The 19,276-nt window shown below is 36.9% G+C and overlaps 2 protein-coding genes and 1 long non-coding RNA gene across 5 annotated transcripts in view; 2 read left to right on the top strand and 1 right to left on the bottom strand.

Annotated features, from left to right (window-relative positions):
- Positions 1 to 452: 452 nt before the first annotated feature.
- Positions 453 to 3,355, top strand: LOC117295115. Its single transcript, XM_033777682.1, has 3 exons — positions 453 to 592; positions 2,096 to 2,524; positions 2,975 to 3,355. Exons 2-3 carry the CDS (start codon positions 2,111 to 2,113, stop codon positions 3,080 to 3,082), a joined length of 522 nt encoding a protein of 173 aa, XP_033633573.1. The 5' UTR covers positions 453 to 592; positions 2,096 to 2,110; the 3' UTR covers positions 3,083 to 3,355.
- Positions 3,356 to 6,645: 3,290 nt separating this feature from the next.
- LOC117294996 (prominin-1-A-like) overlaps positions 6,646 to 19,276 on the bottom strand; it is a 44,450-nt gene continuing 31,819 nt past the window's right edge. For 2 of the 3 annotated variants that reach the window (XM_033777559.1, XM_033777560.1), the window contains exons 14-25: positions 19,164 to 19,267; positions 17,864 to 17,948; positions 17,257 to 17,403; positions 15,727 to 15,810; positions 14,480 to 14,560; positions 13,737 to 13,790; positions 12,470 to 12,550; positions 11,487 to 11,555; positions 11,226 to 11,315; positions 8,775 to 8,893; positions 8,432 to 8,466; positions 6,646 to 7,349 (exon numbers count right to left, since the gene is read on the bottom strand). In XM_033777559.1, the coding sequence (XP_033633450.1) occupies positions 7,345 to 7,349; positions 8,432 to 8,466; positions 8,775 to 8,893; positions 11,226 to 11,315; positions 11,487 to 11,555; positions 12,470 to 12,550; positions 13,737 to 13,790; positions 14,480 to 14,560; positions 15,727 to 15,810; positions 17,257 to 17,403; positions 17,864 to 17,948; positions 19,164 to 19,267 (954 nt within the window). In that variant the 3' untranslated portion in view covers positions 6,646 to 7,344. Of the gene's footprint in view, positions 7,350 to 8,431; positions 8,467 to 8,774; positions 8,894 to 11,225; positions 11,316 to 11,486; positions 11,556 to 12,469; positions 12,551 to 12,577; positions 12,658 to 13,736; positions 13,791 to 14,479; positions 14,561 to 15,726; positions 15,811 to 17,256; positions 17,404 to 17,863; positions 17,949 to 19,163; positions 19,268 to 19,276 lie in introns of those variants that run through there. The other variant, XM_033777562.1, reaches the window with a different exon arrangement.
- LOC117294997 lies at positions 9,727 to 10,519 on the top strand. Its single transcript, XR_004519608.1, has 2 exons — positions 9,727 to 9,818; positions 10,141 to 10,519. It is a non-coding gene; the product is annotated as an uncharacterized LOC117294997 (long non-coding RNA).

The raw sequence follows: 19,276 nt of genomic DNA, 5'->3' as shown, positions 1-19,276 counted from the left end.
CTTTTGTAAGTCGATTTATGGTCCTGTCACAAAATGTTCTGGCAATTTGACCCAAAATTCCTTGCTCTATGACCAAACTTATCAATTAAATTTAAAACAAAAAATTCTTACTACTTTTTTAAAGACAGATAGTGGCTGCAGACAGTGAATCAAAGGCAAACACAACATTTTGTTTTAAAAAAAAGGATTTTTTTTTTTTTTTTGGGGGGGGTGGGGGTGGTGCAGCGTTTCACGACAACTCAGTGAAGCAAATTCAGAACATAAACCTCCAGTTTGGGCCGTTAACTAATATACTAGCAGCGAGAAGAAAAACCGTCAAAAGAAAAGTTGTAAAATGGAATGTAAAATAACATGCAGTCCAATAACTGTATGTCCTGCCTGCCAGCGACTGCGGCGCAGGTTAGGCGCGGTAATGCTGCCCTCTTGCGACAAGGCGCTTAATTAAAAAAAGTTTTTACACTTTTCTTACACACAACAACTTTACAAAGGAATTGGTTTCAATCAATTTCTTTGGGTACTTTTTCCTTGTTTGTCCTGATATCAGTGCTACACTTTCTTCTAGCTTCAGAAAGTTTGTTGGCAAAAGGCCTAGGTACGATTTATTTTTATATTTCTTTATTCTCTTGTGTATTTTTCACAAAAGAAAAAGTCAAACAAAGACATTATTTATATATCCTGGATTCCTGGTGTCATGTGTTTTCAGTAGGATAGGCCTAACAGGAAAATTGTTCACAATCAAAAACTAATTTTTTTTTTTCAAATCATCTATCCAATTTTTTAACAATAACACTTACACTTCATGGTGTGTTGAAATTTTTAAAGTTTTGGTTTTACGTTGCGAGAGACAGTCCGCCATTAACAGTGCTTTATGCATGCACGACATTGGAGCAACGACATATGTTTTCACACCTTTCATTGGTTGGTATTTTATTGAATATTCAGAAGCTAGTATGGCGTGCAAAATAAATCAAAAATATTATTCAATTACTACTTAACAAATTTAATGGATAACTTTCCGTATGGCACCACCACTTTTTCACTCATTTTTACAAAAAGGGATATGTCAATCGGGTAAATTAGATACTATATTAATTATTTTATTTCGAATGAAAAAGTAGTGGCGCCATACGGAAACTTTCCAATTTAATTACATTTTTGTCCTAAGGCATTTTGGCTACTATATTAGAATCCAGATATGTCATAAGGCATGAAAGTAAAACACTGAGTATGCAGTAAATAAAAAATAAAAATTTGTTGTCATTTTCACTTAAAATATTTTAATATTTTCCCCATATTGGCACACCATAGAATCCCAAATAGTAACCACCTCACGTGATCCATCTAGTGACTAAAGCAGAATGAAACTCAATCTAGCAGATAGTAATTTTGTTTTGAACTTTCGAGGTTGGATGATGTTTCTTTGACTCATTTGAATGTTGGCATAATAATGTACTAATGATTAGTACCAAAAATCAATCATTTTATAAATGTTTGAGCATAACCAACGACAGGAAACTTTTTTCTCAGCATGATTAAGCCTGATGAAAATACAGACTGTGAGTAAACTGCATAGCTTCTGTCACTGGTGCAGCTTGCACAATCTTGCGGTAAACGGGAGTCAAAGTTGGGGACCGAAAACATATGAGTGTCGATAACGTATGACGCTACGATAATTTAATGCCCAACAATTTTGTCTTTTTTCTGTCGTACAGTATGAAATGAGGAGATTTTGAAATCCTCCATCACCGGGGGTGTGGCATCTGTAAAGCCACCTTCTCTTTATTATTAGCCACACAAGTGGGCTATCGTATCTTATTTTGTTTAACTATTGTGTTGGTTAGCTTTTGTCTCCTTGACCTTGTCTGCGTTCTGCTTTTATTAGTGTACTTTTGTAATGGCCTATGTTATAATAATTGCATGTTAAACATGAAATTAATATTTGAAATAAAATGAATAAATTTAACTGAAATTAAAATCTAGAGCACCAGGTACATGACATTTTATTTCTAATAAGTTCCATGTATGTTTCTTCTCCACATTTTCACTCTCACAATTCACACTGCTCTGCTGGTCACTACTGGTTTCCTGAAAACAGCAATTTGAAATCAACATGGGCAAGAACAAAAAAGCATTTGTTCCTCCTCTGAAATCAAAACGTGAAAAAAACTCCAATGCTCCGCTGATGGAGAAACCGAGTGTAGAGACAGAGAACTTGGTGGTGAGAAATCCAACTCTAGAAAAACCAACGGCAAACATTTCATCATCTTTGATAATAAATGTTGTTCCCAACTCCGACGATACGACCGATGAGCTGGTGGCTGGACCTGCAGCAGATAATCATCTGGAATCCTCACTTAGTGGACATGACGGGATCTTTCTGCGGGATGAAAGTCAAAAAGCACCCGATGATGTTTATGAGTTCCAAAGTTCCCCAGTGAACTTACTGACAGCCAAGAATGGAGGCACAGTACAAGATTGCCCAAAACAAGATCAAAATTGCAAAAGAAGCATGAAAAAGAAAAAGGTTTGTGAATCTGAATTGATAACAATTTGCATACAAATCATATCTTGCATTTCAGGGATTTTTTGCATTTCTATTTTTCATATTTTGCATTTCAGGGATTTTTCAGCCAATGATTGCTGCGTCGTCAGTGGAATGCCTCCCGCTCATCAATCAACTAATTTTGTTCGCATTCAAATCCCCACTAAGATTGTCTTTCTTTTTTAGATCAAAGGAAATAACAGTTTTCTTATGTTTTATGAAATGCCGTTTACTCCTTCATTTAATTGATGGTTTAACTACCCCCCCCCCCCTCCTCAATATTTTGTTTAGAAGGGAATAGTCGTAAATGGTGCAGGTCCCACTTTACTGTGTACCCACACAATATATGCACTGTCTTTATTTATTATAATTAAACAGGGAACATTTCTGATGATTTTAAATCTGACACCCCTTTTCCTTCTTTACACACAGACTTCATCAGTCAGGCAAAGTGTCTTGAAAGACATAGCGAAGATGCAGAAGGCTATGTCATTACTCAGGGAGAGAGAGCAATCTCTTATGGCGTCTAGTGAGCAGTAAATCTGACACGCCCTTTTCCTTCTTTACACACAGACTTCATCACTGATGAAGTCATCAGTCAGGCAAAGTGTCTTGAAAGACATAGCGAAGATGCAGAAGGCTATGTCATTACTCAGGGAGAGAGAGCAATCTCTCATGGTGTCTAGTGAGCAGTAAATCCAGGCCAGATAGCTCACGGAGGCAATGCAAGCAAATGCCTTAATGCTCTTGACCCAATTTCATAGCAGCTGCTTTTCAAGGCACTGAACATGTTTGGTAACTTTCAAAGAGTAAAGACCAGGGCCCAATTTCATGGCTCTTCTTACCGCTAGCGCAGAAATTCGGCACTTGCACGCATGCGGGGAATCGTGATCGTAAGCGCAGAACTCGGCGGTAAGCAGAGCCATTAAAATTGGGCCCTGTATTCTCACTTATGGTGTATCCCAAAATATGCATAAAATAACAAGCCTATGAAAATTTGGACTCAAGAAGTTGCAAGAAAAAACACCCTTGTTGTACAAAATGTATCTTTGAGCTAATCAAAGCTAAAGATAAAAAAACAAATAGTTTTGGCCTGTCAAACTTCAAGAGCACAACTTGAAACCTAAAAGGAACCTGAAAAGCACCCAGTTTTATAAACTGTTTAGCAGAAAATACTAGCCAAGTAAATTTCTTTGCTAAGCAAAAAATAAGTGGGTAACCAACCACAACAATGTAAACATATTGGATTTTTGGCAGGTAATCTGTTTCTGTTAAGTAACACTTTTCTTTGCTTAGCAAGTTTTGTGCTGACAGACTTTATGAAATTTTGCCCTGTTTACAAAGATTTATCTGCAGTCCTACAATAATTGAAACGCAATTAAACTATTTATTAAAATACATTTTCTTGAGGCCTTTATTTAATATTATTGGTGCAATTGTTCTGTGTTCAACATATTTTATATTATTTGAATTCTGTATTAATCTACTAAACTGTTAACTGAATAAAACTTGTTATGTATACAGTATAAATACCTCAAAATTTAATGCAGTTATTTGTTTTTATGAAAAATAAGGCACAACGTATCTAAATACTGTTTACAGGCGACATAAAAATATAAGCTTTTTACCTGCAAAACCTTGATGTTTTATAAGATGCATAATTTCGTTATTATGTACCATGGTGGTTTCATGGTGGTTTCACATGATATATGAACTGTGCTGGCCTAGGTGAATGCTAATAAATTTACACAGTACAGAGTCAACCCTCCTACTGTCTGACCATTCAATATCATCCACTGTGGGTTTTGAATTATATATAAACTTTGTCAGCCTGGTATTTGATACTAGGGGCCACAGGCTCGAGGCCAGTAATTATAGCCCAGGGCCCAAGTTCATAAAGCCTGTAAGCACAAACATTTGCTTAGCATAAAATTTCTTCCTCGATAAAAACAGGATTACCAACCAAATTTCTATGATTTTCAGGATAAGCAAGCAACAGCTGAATACCAGTGACAAGCAATGTGCAACAAATGGAAATTTGGTCGGTAATCCTGTTTTTATCAAGGAAGAAATTTCTTGCTAAGCAAACTTTTGTGCTTACAGGCTTTATGAAATTGGGCCCAGGTCAGTATCAGGACTTGACAAGTTCAGCGTTCTTGTGTTTTTCAATGACTACAAGTACCTCACTGTGTAGCAGTATATTAAAAAATGATGTTCATTGTTGGCTGGTAATTATCTTTCAGTTATGCTGAGTTTTAAAACATACTTAATTCTTTAAAATACAATTAATGAGATATTCCCCTCAGCGTATGTTCAAATAAAGAGTAGTTAAAATGGTACATTTAAACTGTGTAGAAAGTTTTCTCTCGTTACGTTGTACATTCTGGTCTTGTTAAAATACACGCTGGTCCAGTAAATAAACATGCCCTGCAGCCGCTTTCACGAAACGCTAGAATTAGGACAAGTAACCCGTCCTAACTTAGGATGGGTTCGATGCGCCCTAACGTCTTCGGATACAGAATTTAACACGTCCCAACTCCTAAGATTAATCCTAAGTTAGGAAGAGTTTGGTGAAATCGACGGCTGCAGTCTTGTGGGTTTCCCCCCTAAATTTGAGCCCTGGATAATAGTAATACTAATACATGTACAATAATTTGAATGCACGGTACCTAAGTGTTTGCTCTGTGCACAGTTATGCCATCTTACACAACCTGTGAAATTGAAAGATTTCAAATGGTGGGTCAACTCTCTGGAAAATCACACCAAGAGTATGAGGGTTTCAATTTAAAAGAAAATTAAATAAGGATTTTTTTTACATCTTCTTAAGGATAAATTCAACTTCAATATCAATATTTCAAGTATTGAAAGTTCTTTTCTAAACCTTTTGTACTTGATCAACCATCGGTGATGGATGACATGTATTGCACGTACATTTTGTAAAACTATGTAAAACTAAGTTTGTGGGGGAAATGCGCAATGTAAAAAAAAATAGCTTTAAGTAAAACTTTTCTAAATAAGTTAAATACATATAAATTGTGAAATTTAGTTAAGATTAAAAAGTTCCTTTTTTCAGCACCAAGAAAAGAAAATTGTGTGCAAACATAAAAAAAATATCAAAACAAATTGTGCACAGGGACTTTATGTTCATTTTGATCACCCTAGCTTTTTCTCAAGGCTATCGTGGCTCAGGCAAAGTTGTGTAGCTACCAAGCACCGAGAAGTTAAGACCATATGCGAGAGAAGCGAATCCTTTAAGCTTTTTCCAATTTTTTTGTCTGTTGAATTATTCCTAAAGATTCAAACGGACATACTCATGATTTATATGCAATTAAGAAAAGAGCTTAAAGGTGAACCAATCACAATGCATAATAGACTAATGTATGCTGACCCAATAGATTCAAACATACATAATTCATAATTTATATGCAAATAATAGACTTATGTATGCTGATCCAATAGCTTATGATTGGTAAAAAATTTGGCTCCCCCATGTAAGTTGGGAAAGGCCCTTGTGGCTTCTCCACTCATGTGTATAGTTTCCAGTTCCAGTCGATTCGTAGAAACAAGTCTGTTTAAGCCACAAAGGCCTTGCCAATAGGCTACAACCAACCCTCCTACAAATACACATACTTTTTGGCAAGACAAGATCAAAATGAACTTAAGCATGCAGCCGGAATAAAGAGTAAACAAAATACACAATTATAAATAAGGTTAAAAACTAACATGTTAGAAAACAATTTCTGAGTTGACTTTAAAGGAACACGTTACCTTGGATCGGACGAGTTGGTCTATAAAAAGCATTTGTAACCGGTGTTTTAATAAATTGCATATGGTTGGAAAGATGTTTTAAAAGTAGAATACAATGATCCACACAAGTATCACTCAAAATTGCATGGTTTTCCTTTTACCTCATCGACTAACACGGTCGGCCATTTATGGGAATCAAAATTTTGACTCTCATAAATGGCCGACCGTGTTAGTCAACGAGGTTATTAGGAAAACCGTGCAATTTCGAGGCACGTTTGTGTGGATCATTGTATTCTACTTTTACAATATCTTTCTACCCATGTGCGTTTTATAACAACGGTTACAAACGTTTTTCAAATACCAACTCGACCGATCCAAGGTAATGTGTTCCTTCAAACACAAAAGTATTCTATGTACAAAATAATAAGAAGGCCTCTTTATATGAGGGAAGCTTACATGCACCTTTGAAATTTGTCAGGAAATGTGTCCAGCAAAACTATGGCACATTTATTACTTAATATTGGTTTTTACTTGTTAAGATTGACGTCCATTATTTACATATATTTCCTTTGTAAGTCATTCAATAACAAACCTTGGATATCACTAAAATTATTTAACGATACAAATGCACAACTATTTGTAATGTACTTTTAAAAAGAACAATAATAAGTGCCACTATGGTGGGGTAATTTATAATAACTTGGCACTATTTGTTGTTGTAGCCATAAAATAACAAGATATAAACTTTTTCAACGACCTTAATTTGCCGTCGCTCTACCAACTGAGCTATCTCGCCCTATGTTTGCGGTCTCTCATTTTGTCAAAACCTTTGTTCGAGAGTGACAGCCTGAAGCAATACAACCATTAAAAAATCTTAGAAATATTTAATTTATTAAAAAATATCATCTTATTTGCGACAGAAAAGGCAAGTGTATGGAACCAAAAGTGTCTATGCGTTTAGAAAAATAAACGTGTCCTTCAAGAAATAAGAACCGTACAGGTCAAAGATCAGATGCTTATCTTCAGAGTAGCTGGAAAAGGTCGATAGGTCATCATCACTCTAAGGGTGAAACAAACAATTATAGATTGTAAATACGTCGTATTACATTTGTACACATGTTTTCTAGACTTTTGTTTAGGTCTAAATAGTGAAACATCTGGTTATCTGCTTTCTCCTGAAGATGAGCAGAGTATACTGTTTGAAACATCGAGACCAAACCGGCTCTTTTCAGAGCCAAAACTCCTCAAAAGAGAATTACTACATGGTTGTACCCACAAGTTTGCTACTACTACTAATAATAATAATAACAAATTCTTATAGAGCACATTCCACAATAACCGTATCAATGCGCTTTACATATAGTGCCCTGGTCATAGGGCCAATAACATCCCTTTAATCTTTCTCAGCTCCCTGGGGAGTATACAGCCCGAGCTGCTCTGGCGCTCCGATGGCTTTTTCATACACAAAGTCAACCTCTACCCTCACAGGTACCCATTTATACCCCTGGGTGAAGAGAAGCAATTATAGGAAAGCATCTTGCTCAAGGACACAAGTGTCACGGCCAGGATTCGAACCCACACTCCGGTGACTTACATAGCACCAGAACTTGAATTCAATGCTCTTAACCACTCAGCCATGACACTCTACTACAATTTATAGTTTATTCTTAACCCATATCTGCTTGACTGGTCACTGTACACAAACACAGTTACTGCCTAAGCCCATGGAGCAACTATTACTGCATTACAATAAAGGTTTATTATTTACTGTCTTGGATATAAACATATCCCAACCAACTGTGAACAGTTGGAAAGAGCACCTTGTTTTTTTTTAATGTGATGTACATTTTGCCATGTTTCCCATCTCATATCACAAGTAGGCCTATAGTGCGAGCATAGAGAAAGACAATAACTTCTTGTTCAGCGTTTGTGTTTCATGGGAAATCCTTTGCTTAGGAAGACATGGATTGTGTGTTTTTTATTAATAAATAATAAATAAATAATTATAAACTTATAAAGAACATATCTGTCTCAATAGAGACACCCAAGGCGCACAATTAATTACAATAAATAAATTGTTGATCAACAAGATGCATTTCTTTGTGATGAGTTCTCGGTTAAACAAAATGGTGTCTTACTTACCGTATACCTTCATTGGAACCGTCTCAATGTCATGACTGTAATAAACAAAACAGAACAAAATATTACACAAATAAGTAATAAAGTTTGCACGTTTATTCTGTCTTCTGAATAGTTGTAGTTCTAGAACCGATATGTATGTGAGGCGCTAGAACCAATATGTGTGGTTCTAAAACATCTATTCTGGAACCGGTACACAACATTTAAAAAAACACAACCTGTTTGTTGTAAGGAGACGGACAAAATCATCAACAAAGGTGTCTTGTGACTTTAACAAATTTGTTATATGCTAAATATGGATTTGGGATGGATAAATAGAAAACTAAACTGCAAGCGCTAAACTTACGCGTTGTAGTAATCCTCATAGAATCGCATCCGTCTGTAAAACTTTGAAAGCTTGACGGCAAAAACGATACTCGGGATGAAGAAGATAATGCACCACCCCAGCGATAACCAAAATCCATTCTAAGGAAAACAAATAGAAGGAAGATAAGACGATAAAAGATCAGGGGTCATCATTTTGTTTTACATGCAGAACAACTCTTCATCCTACAATATGCGTATTGACCCATTGCGCAATGTGCAGTGGACTTACACGCACCCATCCTGTCTGCTTATTTGAGAGTCAAAACTTACGAAAAGGAATTGACTCCCAAAATGATGGAAATTGTGCGTTCCGCGTTGTACAGGGGGTCAAAGGTGGAAATGTTTGCAATAGATTACCAATCTTTTCTAAAGGAAAGGACCGTAGCTTAAATTCGCTGTACAGGCTAAAATAATTTCGGTCTCACTGAGTGTCAGGATCGCGCTGCGTTTAATTATTTTTTACTGTTCTTTAGCCACCCGTGCAACACATTGGTTTAGCCTTCCCGCATGACGTATAGCCTTAAGCCAATCGCGCGCGTTTAATTTTCCCGCTGCTACAAACCGCACCCTCCTGTATTTTTCCAGTGCTTTTTTTAGTGTAACATAGGACGCTTTTTTCGTTGTCTCAGTACATTACGTAATACATCGGCCGTGGTTATTGTCCCCGTTTAGTTCTGTTATTGTTGTTGTTTAGTCTGTCGTTTGTTGGTGTTTGTTCTTTTGTTGATTTTGGGAGTTTAGTAGTGAGTGAGTTTGCTAGTGAAATTGAATGTTAGTTTGATCAGAACGATTTTGATCGGCGATCTGAGAGCATGTTTTGATGGTGAGTGTTTAGAGACTGTACCAACTGCGTGAAGCTTCCTGAAGCAACAGGTAGACAGACAACAAGAATTCTGTCTTGTTTGATCTGTGATCCAAAAACTATAGGCAAAACAGAGCCATATTAACGATTCTTCCTAACCCCGGTCGACACCGCAACACTCAGCCTGAAGACGCCTCAAGTTAGTTCGCCCGCACAATAACCGTAAGTTTTGTTTGATGATTAATATTGTATTTTTCTGATGTGTAAAGAATTCTGTGTACTATTGATACTCTGCTAAAGTTGCATATTGGCATGGACATTTTTGAATGGGCAGACATCGTTAGATTGAATTATGAAGTTGCTGTGGGCAAAAGGAAATTCAGAAGTTCTTCAGAATTTACAGAGATTATCTTACGGAGATTATTTGTGAATTGGCGGTTACTGTTTTGAGAATTCATTCAAATGGCATTCATTCTCTGTATTATTTATGTTGAGATATATCCAAAAAGCTTGCAAGGATTTCGGTTATTTATTTACTGTTTAGATGGCCATTATTTGGGGCTTCGATCTCCCGTCCATGAGACTCCCTATTTGAGATGAACTGAAAGACGAGGGCCGCTGTGAACTCCTGAAGTGGAGACTAAACTTAACGTCATCTGTATGATGTCATACTAGACTGCGTGCCAATCGCCATTCATCGTACGTGAACGTACAGGGAGACTAAAGACTATAGAGACGAGCTACCGTAACTTTGAAGTACAAGTATCTGTGATTTTTATTCATTAATTGATAGAAGATTGCTTTGGCCAATCGATAATAAGTGATTCAATTGACTGTGGGTTTAACTAATGATTACACCGATTTACCCAATGTTGTACATAATTGTAAATAATTTTTGTTGTAAATATATTATCTAAATTTAACATGGTCTCATGTAGTCATTTCTTTGTGTGTTTTATTTAGTTTATTACTCGGGGTCATCACTCATTAGTTCTTTTATATAATATTGGGGATAGTGGTGACACTGAGATGAATTTTTTTTTCGTTAGGAAATTGTTTTACTCATTTCTCAAAAACTACAGCACCTCAGAAAGTAAGAGCGCCTTATAAATGCCTATTAAATGCCTATTATTATTATTATTATTATTATTATTATTATTATTATTATTATTATTATTATTATTATTATTATTATTATGATCCTTTACGTTGAAGAAAACAAAAACTTACGAATGAATCCACTAATCCACTAATATTTAAGGCATGCTTTCTACCATCATTATCTTGAAACCTTGTAAGTTTAATAATAATCTGTGGACATTTGTGTTTTTGCAGCAGACAAAAAAAAAAAAACCCTTTTGAGGACATGTGACAATATTTCTTGTCATCTTTGGGCAATCTCAAAGATACTACATTCTTAAGATCAGCCCACTTACACATCCTATCTCAAAACTTTCCTGTTCCATGGTTAAATGCTAAAGACAAACTATTTTCCCATTAGTGCCATTAATTGTTAGCGTATTTTCCTGTTTCTTGTAAAGCGCTGTCGTACCCTGTGTAAGAGCGCCTTATAAATACCTACTATTATTATTATTATGATCCTTTACGTTGAAGAAATCAAAAACTTACGAATGAATCCACTACTTGGTTGCAGACTAGCTTCGTCAGTGAGTTGTAGACATCGGCAATAGGTTTACATTCTCCAACTTCATTGTTAATCTGTAAAAAGGTTTCAGACATTTCATTATTAATTTTGGTGTTTACCCTTCCTTACAACGATGTGTGTTAGCAGTGTATACTCGGCACTTTCACTCAGGTGGGATTTAAACCCGAGACATGCATTACACATGCATTACACAACACCTATTTAAGATCAAACGAATAACTTACCGCTTTAAGAAAATACAAGACATACTGATCAGCATAGTTTAGAATCCTGTTGGTGAATGCACTAAGTTCCTGCGCAGAAAAGAAAAAAAATGTTTCAGATAAATTACATTTAATTAAGGAAATGAAACAGACAACTTCTTAAATAAGGGAATAAAAGGGTAGCAACGAGTTCTTAAACGGCCGTTTAAAATTGGCAGGGTCGTTGCTGTGTGAAGAAGGCTCAGGCCTTTATCGCACGGCAATGAGCCTGCAAGGTTTTAAACGGCTGTTTAAGAACAAGTCACTAATCTTTTACTCCCATTCATAAAGGCATTATAAAGTAAGAAATCTGTAAAACTTATCCGTTTCCGACGTGCTTGAGCTCTGTACGCCCATGTGTTGCATTGTTATGACTGAGAGGACAGTTTCCGGTTCCGTTCGTGCGTGTATAGTCTTGATGCAAGACGTTCTCATTTTCTTTTCACACACAGCGCGGCCAACTCACCGACAGCGCCCGCATCGCCCAACTCACTGACAGCGCCCGCATCGCCCGTAACAAGAAACGCCTTGCGTAGTCTCCGAAAACAACCGGTTATAAACAGAGCTCCAGCTGGTCATTATCAACCGTTTAAACACCCCCTCGTGACACGCTCTCCACCAATAGGAATAGCAAAACTGTCTGAGGTATTTATGAACGACCAATTAAGAACGAGTCACTGCTCTTTCATTCCCATTCATAAATACCAGCAACCGCCTGAAAGGGGCTTTATTCAAGAATTATACATCTACTTCACAAGCAAATGGTTTACCTCACAATAATATCTAATGCAAAAAAAAAAAAAGGTAATGGCCCGACGTTTCGACCCTAGCAGATTCTTTCTCGAAGACTAAATAATATTTAATGTTAAATTTTCAAAGTTGACAGTCCCATTTTTCCTCTTGAAAGAAAATTATTAACTAATTATAACCAGAAAACAAGCTCACTCAAAGAAAACTGGACTTACCTGTCTGAAAATCTTTGGTCCGTCTGTCTGAATAAAATCTTGAGTTTCAATGGTTCTCATTAGTGACTGGTTTACTAACGGCTAGAAATCACAAACAAGGAGGAATAATCAGTTAACTAGGGGTCACAAACGAATAAGAACAATCAGTTAACAAGGTCCGGGTCACAAAGTGACTGGTTTACTAACGGCTAGAAATCACAAACAAGGAGGAATAATCAGTTAACAAGGGGTCACAAACGAATAAGAACAATCAGTTAACAAGGTCCGGGTCACAAAGTGACTGGTTTACTAACTGCTAGAAATCACAAACAAGGAGGAATAATCAGTTAAAGGCAGTGGACACTATTGGTAATTACTCAAAATATTTGTTGGCATAAAACCTTTCTTGGTGATGAGTAATGGAGAGAGGTTGGTAGTATAAAACATTGTGAGAAACGGCTCCCTCTGAAGTGCCATAGTTTTCGAGAAAGAAGTAATTTTCCACGAATTTGATTTCGAGACCTCAGTTTTAGAATTTGAGGTCTCGTAATCAAGCATCTGAAAGCACACAACTTCGTGTGACAAGGGTGTTTTTTCTTTCATTATTATCTCGCAAGTTCGATGACCGATTGAGCTCAAATTTTCACAGGTTTGTTATTTTATGCATATGTTGAGATACACCAACTGTGAAGGCTACACCAACTGTGAAGGCTAGTCTTTGACAATTACCAATAGTGTCCACTGCCTTTAACGAGGGTTATAAACAAGGAAGATTAATCAGTTACCAAGGGTTATAAACATAGAAGAATATTCAGTTAAATTTACTTGGTAACGAGCAATGGAGAGCTGTTGTTAGTATCAAACATTGTGAGAAAGACTCCCTCTGAAGTAACTTAGGTTTTGAGAAAGAAGTAATTTCTCACTAAGATTTTTTAATTGAATTCGAGACCTCAACTGAGGTCTAAAATTCAAGGCATCTGAAAGCACACAACTTGTGCGACCAACAAGGTTTTTTTTTTCCTCTTCCGTTATTTTCTCACACTTTCGATGACCAATTTGAGTTCAAATTTTTCCAGGTTTGTTATTTTATGCATAAGTTGAGATACACCAAGTGAGAAGAATGGTCTTTGACAATTACCAAAGGTGTCCAGTGCCATTAACGAGGGTTACAAACAATGAATAATAATCAGTTAATAAGGGAATGCAGCAAAGAAGTATAACATATAAAACCAAGAAGCAGTTCAATTCATTTTAGAAACTTGATCAAGAAAACCAACTCCGTACTTACACTTAGATCGCTAGCTTTACTAAGAAGTACGTCTAGATTAGCCTCCAAGGAATCCTAATCAAACAGAAGAAAAGAAAGTAATTTAAGATAATATCAAACACAACCATTTTACCTCCAAATATCCCATTAAAACTTTATTTACATGAGACTCCTTCTTCACAAATTCCCAACCTCTATCAATCCTCTTTGGGTTTTTTATAACACTCAAATTTAATCAACACGTCAGCTTCAAATCCCAGTTTCATGCATCGCATACCGTGCGCAATCTTTGAAGATGGCCTTTTTTGAAGATTGTGCAAGAATTTTGTTGTTTGAAGTTTGCGCCGGGAAAAAAAAACAGTTTGCGCGAATTTAAAAAAAGTCAATCTTCAAAGATTAACACAACATTATTATTATTATTGCGGGCGGCAGCATGGCAATGACTTAGTTCTTCGGTCGCTACGTTCCTCAAAGCTTGTTAAAACTACATAACATGAACGGTGAAGGTTTTATTTGAAGACAATTTTTAACAAGAATTACCCTGGACGAAATAAAGGTATTATTTTATTGTAAGCTTTCACACAGTTATCGTCGCAATGAACTCATTCAATATCAGACATGGGGCATTGGAACAAAGGACACAGCGATTTTTGTTAACCTTTGAAAATCAGATAAGACGCATCTTAAGACCCTTCTTATCCGCAGTGAAGATTTCCCGACTGCAGAAGAAGTGATACTAAATGGAAAAAGAAAAAGGACCTTACCACATAAGATTGCATCGGCGCAACATTGTCCCGTTGAATATTGCGTAGCGTGAAGGCATGCTCCCGTAACCTGGTCTGCTTCTAAAAAAAAAAAACATAAATCTCAAGTTCACTGATTGAAGAAGAAACAAAATAGTGTGGTTAAAGGCACTGGACACTTTTGGTAATTACACAAAATAATTGTTAGCATAAAAACTTACTTGGTCAAGAGCAATGGAAAGCTGTTGATAGCACAAAACATTGTGAGAAACGGTTCTCTCTGAAGTAACGTAGTACGGTAGTTAAAAGACTTCAGAACTGAAGACTCTTATTAGGCATCTGAAAGCACACAAACTTGTGCAACAAGGGTATTTTTTCTTTCGTTATTCTCACTTAAGTTCAAATTTACACAGATATTGGGATACTTCAAGTGAGAATACTGGTCTTTGACATTTACCAGGCGTGTCCAGTGCCTCTAACCAGTTCCCTTTCTTCAAAATATTGGAAATCTTGTTTATCGACAATATTGATCGTGCTTCGGCATCTACATGTTGCCATTTGAACAGCAGATTCGATTCAAAATCCTTGCCATTACATATACGATAATGGAGAATGTCACTGTGCCAAATCTACCTCACTGACCGTGGCCCAATTTCATAGAGCTGCTTAAGCACAAAAGTTTGCTTAAGCAAAAAATTCATTGCTTAGTAAAATCAGATTACCGGCCAAGACTCCACTCAATTGTTATGCTAAGTAAACAACAGCTAAATACTAGTCATAAGCAATGTATATGGCATGAAATTTTGGCCAGTAACATGTGTAAAATAAGCAAGCTATTTTCGTGCTTAAGCAAATTTTTTGCTTAAGCAGCTCTATGAAATTGGCCCCTGGTCGGTCTCCGCCTTCCGCAGAGATCAACAAGGCAGAGTAGTGAGATTTGGCTGGAGCCTCCACATGTGAATTATACGATGACTAAGTATTATGGAAATTGTGCTTTCTCGGTTGTTGCACCCATGGTATAAATGGAATGATCTTCCATCAAATATTCGTGCAGCCCACAGCTATGAATCCTTTAAGTCATTGGTCAAAACACATTTGTTACGTTCATATTATGGTAGTCGTTGTTTACTATAAGTTTTACCTCTTCTTGTTCAACTTTTAACATTAACTTTTAATTGTCATTATAATGTACAACAGTGTGCTGAGATAATTGTATGTGGTGCAATTTAAACAATATATGATTAGATTAGATTAGATTAGAATCTTACAAGATCTGGTAACGGGTCCACTGCATAGCTCTCCAACTGTGTTGCCAAGGATAACAAATCCACCATCGTATTCCCTTTCCTGATCTGTAGGATTAAAAGAAACAACGATTAATTGCTAATGTTACTCTGATAACCCCTTTACGAATCTAAGTATTCGTAAATCAGTCAAAGTCACTTTGTAATCTTTGAGGGATATCGCCTTAGATACGGAGTCAAATTTCATATTCTTCTGAGGTCGAGGGTCACAAGCGGAGGGATATGATACCCAAGCCTACATCCGTATGGACTGTAAAGGGGGTAACCCTGTTTCAGCCCTAGAAGTAGGTGGCTCCTAGTGGATGATACCCATGCCTACATCCTTATGGACTGTGAAGGGGGTAACCCTGTTTCAGCCCTAGAAGTAGGTGGCTCCTAGTGGATGATACCCAAGCCTACATCCGTATGGACTGTAAAGGGGGTAACCCTGTTTCAGCCCCAGGAATAGGTGCCAATGGCCCCTGGCAGAAATACATTGTAGCCCACACCTTGGAGTGACCTTCAGGCCTTTATGTCTGGCGACTTGCATAAAAATATAAAAAAAGCAGGCCTGATCTAAACTACTCTCGCTCTCACCCCCCCCCCCCTCCCTCAATCTGGAGAAGATGAAGCTTCCCAAACCACCAAAGTATTAATTAAAAATAAAACTCTACACATTTTCGCACAAGGTGGATACCAACTTTCTTCTCTTTGAAACCTCGCCCCCTTCTCACAAACCAAAATACGCCCATATTATTAATATTATTATTGAGAAAATGGAATTAGCTGATGCAAACTGCTTACCAACCAACATTACTCGTATTACTATTAAATAATCATTGGTTCCATTAAATATCTTATATACATTCTGGTAATGAATTAACAGATGCCTCATAAAGGCCGGTTTATAGTCGCACGGTGGAAATCTTGACGCGTGATCCTAAAAAACACAGTTTATAGTCATCGCTGAGACCTAAAAACTGTGTCTTTTCATGCTCCCGCGTCAAGATTTCCATCGCTCGACCATTGCGCTACCGACTTTAACTCGGCCTTATGTCAACTTAATCACTGTAGCTCGCAAGCCTGAGGACACCTGTAGACAAAGGTGCTTGCTGTGTGAACCAGAAACACTGGGGTTAACCCCTATCCTTCCACGATGTTCTTGGTTCTTTTACGGACACTAACAATCCTAGTACACAAGATTAATGTCCCATCTGAAGCACAAAACACTAATGGTAAAAGTATCTTGCTCGAAGTTCCACAATCGGGACTTGAACCCACACTTTGCTTATCAGAAACACAAGAGCTTGAGTCTGGTGCTCTTAACTGGCAGCCAAGACACGCCTCGACATATAAAATAATAATAAAGAAATTTTTAATGCAAAAAAACATATCCACCCAAGGGCTGGACAAGAAAATGAATGATTTGAAGAAAAGAAAGAAGAAACCTGAAAGCCATGGGCCTGCTACAATCTTTGATACGGAATTTCTAGATTGAAAACCAATTTTACTTACTTCTTCAAGATACTGTGTGTAATTGACATCACCAACACCCGAGTCCATAAATTCTGTCAAGGAAGTCTTTGTCATTGGTGAAATGATTTCAACGCCAGAAAGATCGACTTGGATTGTATCGAGATAGGTTGTGATGTCTGGATATAGCTGATTCGCAAGGGAAAAATGACAATGAATTGTTTTATAACAATAATAACAAAAGTGGCTTCTCATATAGCGCTCAAATACATCACTGAGTAAAATTTCCACAGCAGACATAGACGGCCGAAAAACTTTTAACCGAATTCAGCTCAAAAAAAAAACATCAAAGTAAAAGCAACATCCCGAAACGATTAACATTGCATTTTGATATTCGAAAGTTTTTTTATTACCGAATTGTTTACAGTAAATTTGAGTATAAAAAAACTCCAAATTAAACTTTCACACAGATTGTCACATGCAATATGATTTCCAAGGACTGAAAACAACATTTCATATTATTTTACTTGTTGTCAATGACAAGTCATTGGGAGCAATTACACCTACCTATTCTACAAAGACCTTAAGAGGGAAAAAATATATCCTGCATTCTGAAAAAAATATTATATTTGGCTAAATTTTCAGTTACCTGTCTGTAATCCAATGCAGCTGTAATGTTGAAGTAATAGCTTAGTTTCATAGCTCTATAGAGGCCAGCATTGGCCTCGCAGGAACTGAAAAATAAATCAAAATAATATTCATCAACCCTCCTACTATTGGTACAATTATCCAGTTGTCATAAACATCTTAAATTGATTTAACTGCATGTGTTTAAATTATGGTGGAACGACTGTGTTTAGAACCGTGAACTTTATGCATTCACCACATGAAATCATATTGCAGGCTGGCATAGTTTATTTATCATCCACAACCCACAGTGGATGATATTGAATGGTCAGACAGTAGGAGGGTTGACTATGTACTGTGTAGATGCATTCATCACATGATATCATATTCGGGCTAGAATAGTTTATTTTTCATTCAAAACCTGCGGTGGATGATACTGAATGGTCAGTCAGTAGGAGGGTTGTCTGTGTACTGTGTAGATGCATTTACCACAATAATATTATATTGCAGAATGACATAGTTTACCTGTACTGCAAAAACAGACGATGTTGAATGGTCAGTTTATTTTATTTTTAAATAAGGCAAACAAAAAGCAGGTGGTATCTAATAAGAAAGTGGGCGGGAACGCTAAACAAATTTAACATCTTTTATATCGTTGCGGTACCTGCTGCCAAAACATAAAGGATTCGAACTGCCTCTAGCTTTCGGTCTATCTCGGTAGTCTAGTTGGTAAGACACTGCTTTAGAATTGCAAGGGTATTGGGTTCGAATCCCACTCAAAATATTTTTTTAACAGGACTCGGGAAAGTACTGAGTATACAGTGCTAACACACATCGGTGTATGGGTAAATACAAAATTAATGTTCTTTATCCCCGATGCAAATTTAACATCTTTTATATCGTTGCGGTACCCGCTGCCAAAACATATAGGATTCAACCTGCCTCTAGCTACCAGTCAATTTTGGTAGTCTAGTTGGTAAGACACTGCTCTACAACTGCAAGGGTCATGGGTTTGAATCCCACCCGAGTAACATGCCTGTGATATTTTTCCACAGGACTCGGGAGAGTACTGAGTATACAGTGCTAACACACATCGGTGTACGGGAAAAACCAAAATTAAGACGCTAAACATGATTTTAAACAATATTTGTCCTTCATCATTCATGACTACCCTGATATCAGACCAGCAAAAGGCGCGCATGGTCTCAGAGACCTCAATAAGGCCCATCAAGTGGCTTGAAGTCATTATACTTAATTACATTCAATGTTCATCTTGGTACAGAGATGAAACGGAAAAAAAGTTGTTCTGACGTTTGACTTACTTGATTAAACTCTCTATTGTCAGTGGGGGTGAGTCCGATTTAAACAGAGCTCCACTCAACCAATATTCATACTCAGGATCGATCAGGTAGGGGTAATCAATAACCTGCAAAGT

This window comes from Asterias rubens, chromosome 9, assembly GCF_902459465.1.
Source record: "Asterias rubens chromosome 9, eAstRub1.3, whole genome shotgun sequence".
NCBI classification, from domain to species: domain Eukaryota; kingdom Metazoa; phylum Echinodermata; class Asteroidea; order Forcipulatida; family Asteriidae; genus Asterias; species Asterias rubens.
This window is presented reverse-complemented; position numbering and strand designations above follow the sequence as displayed.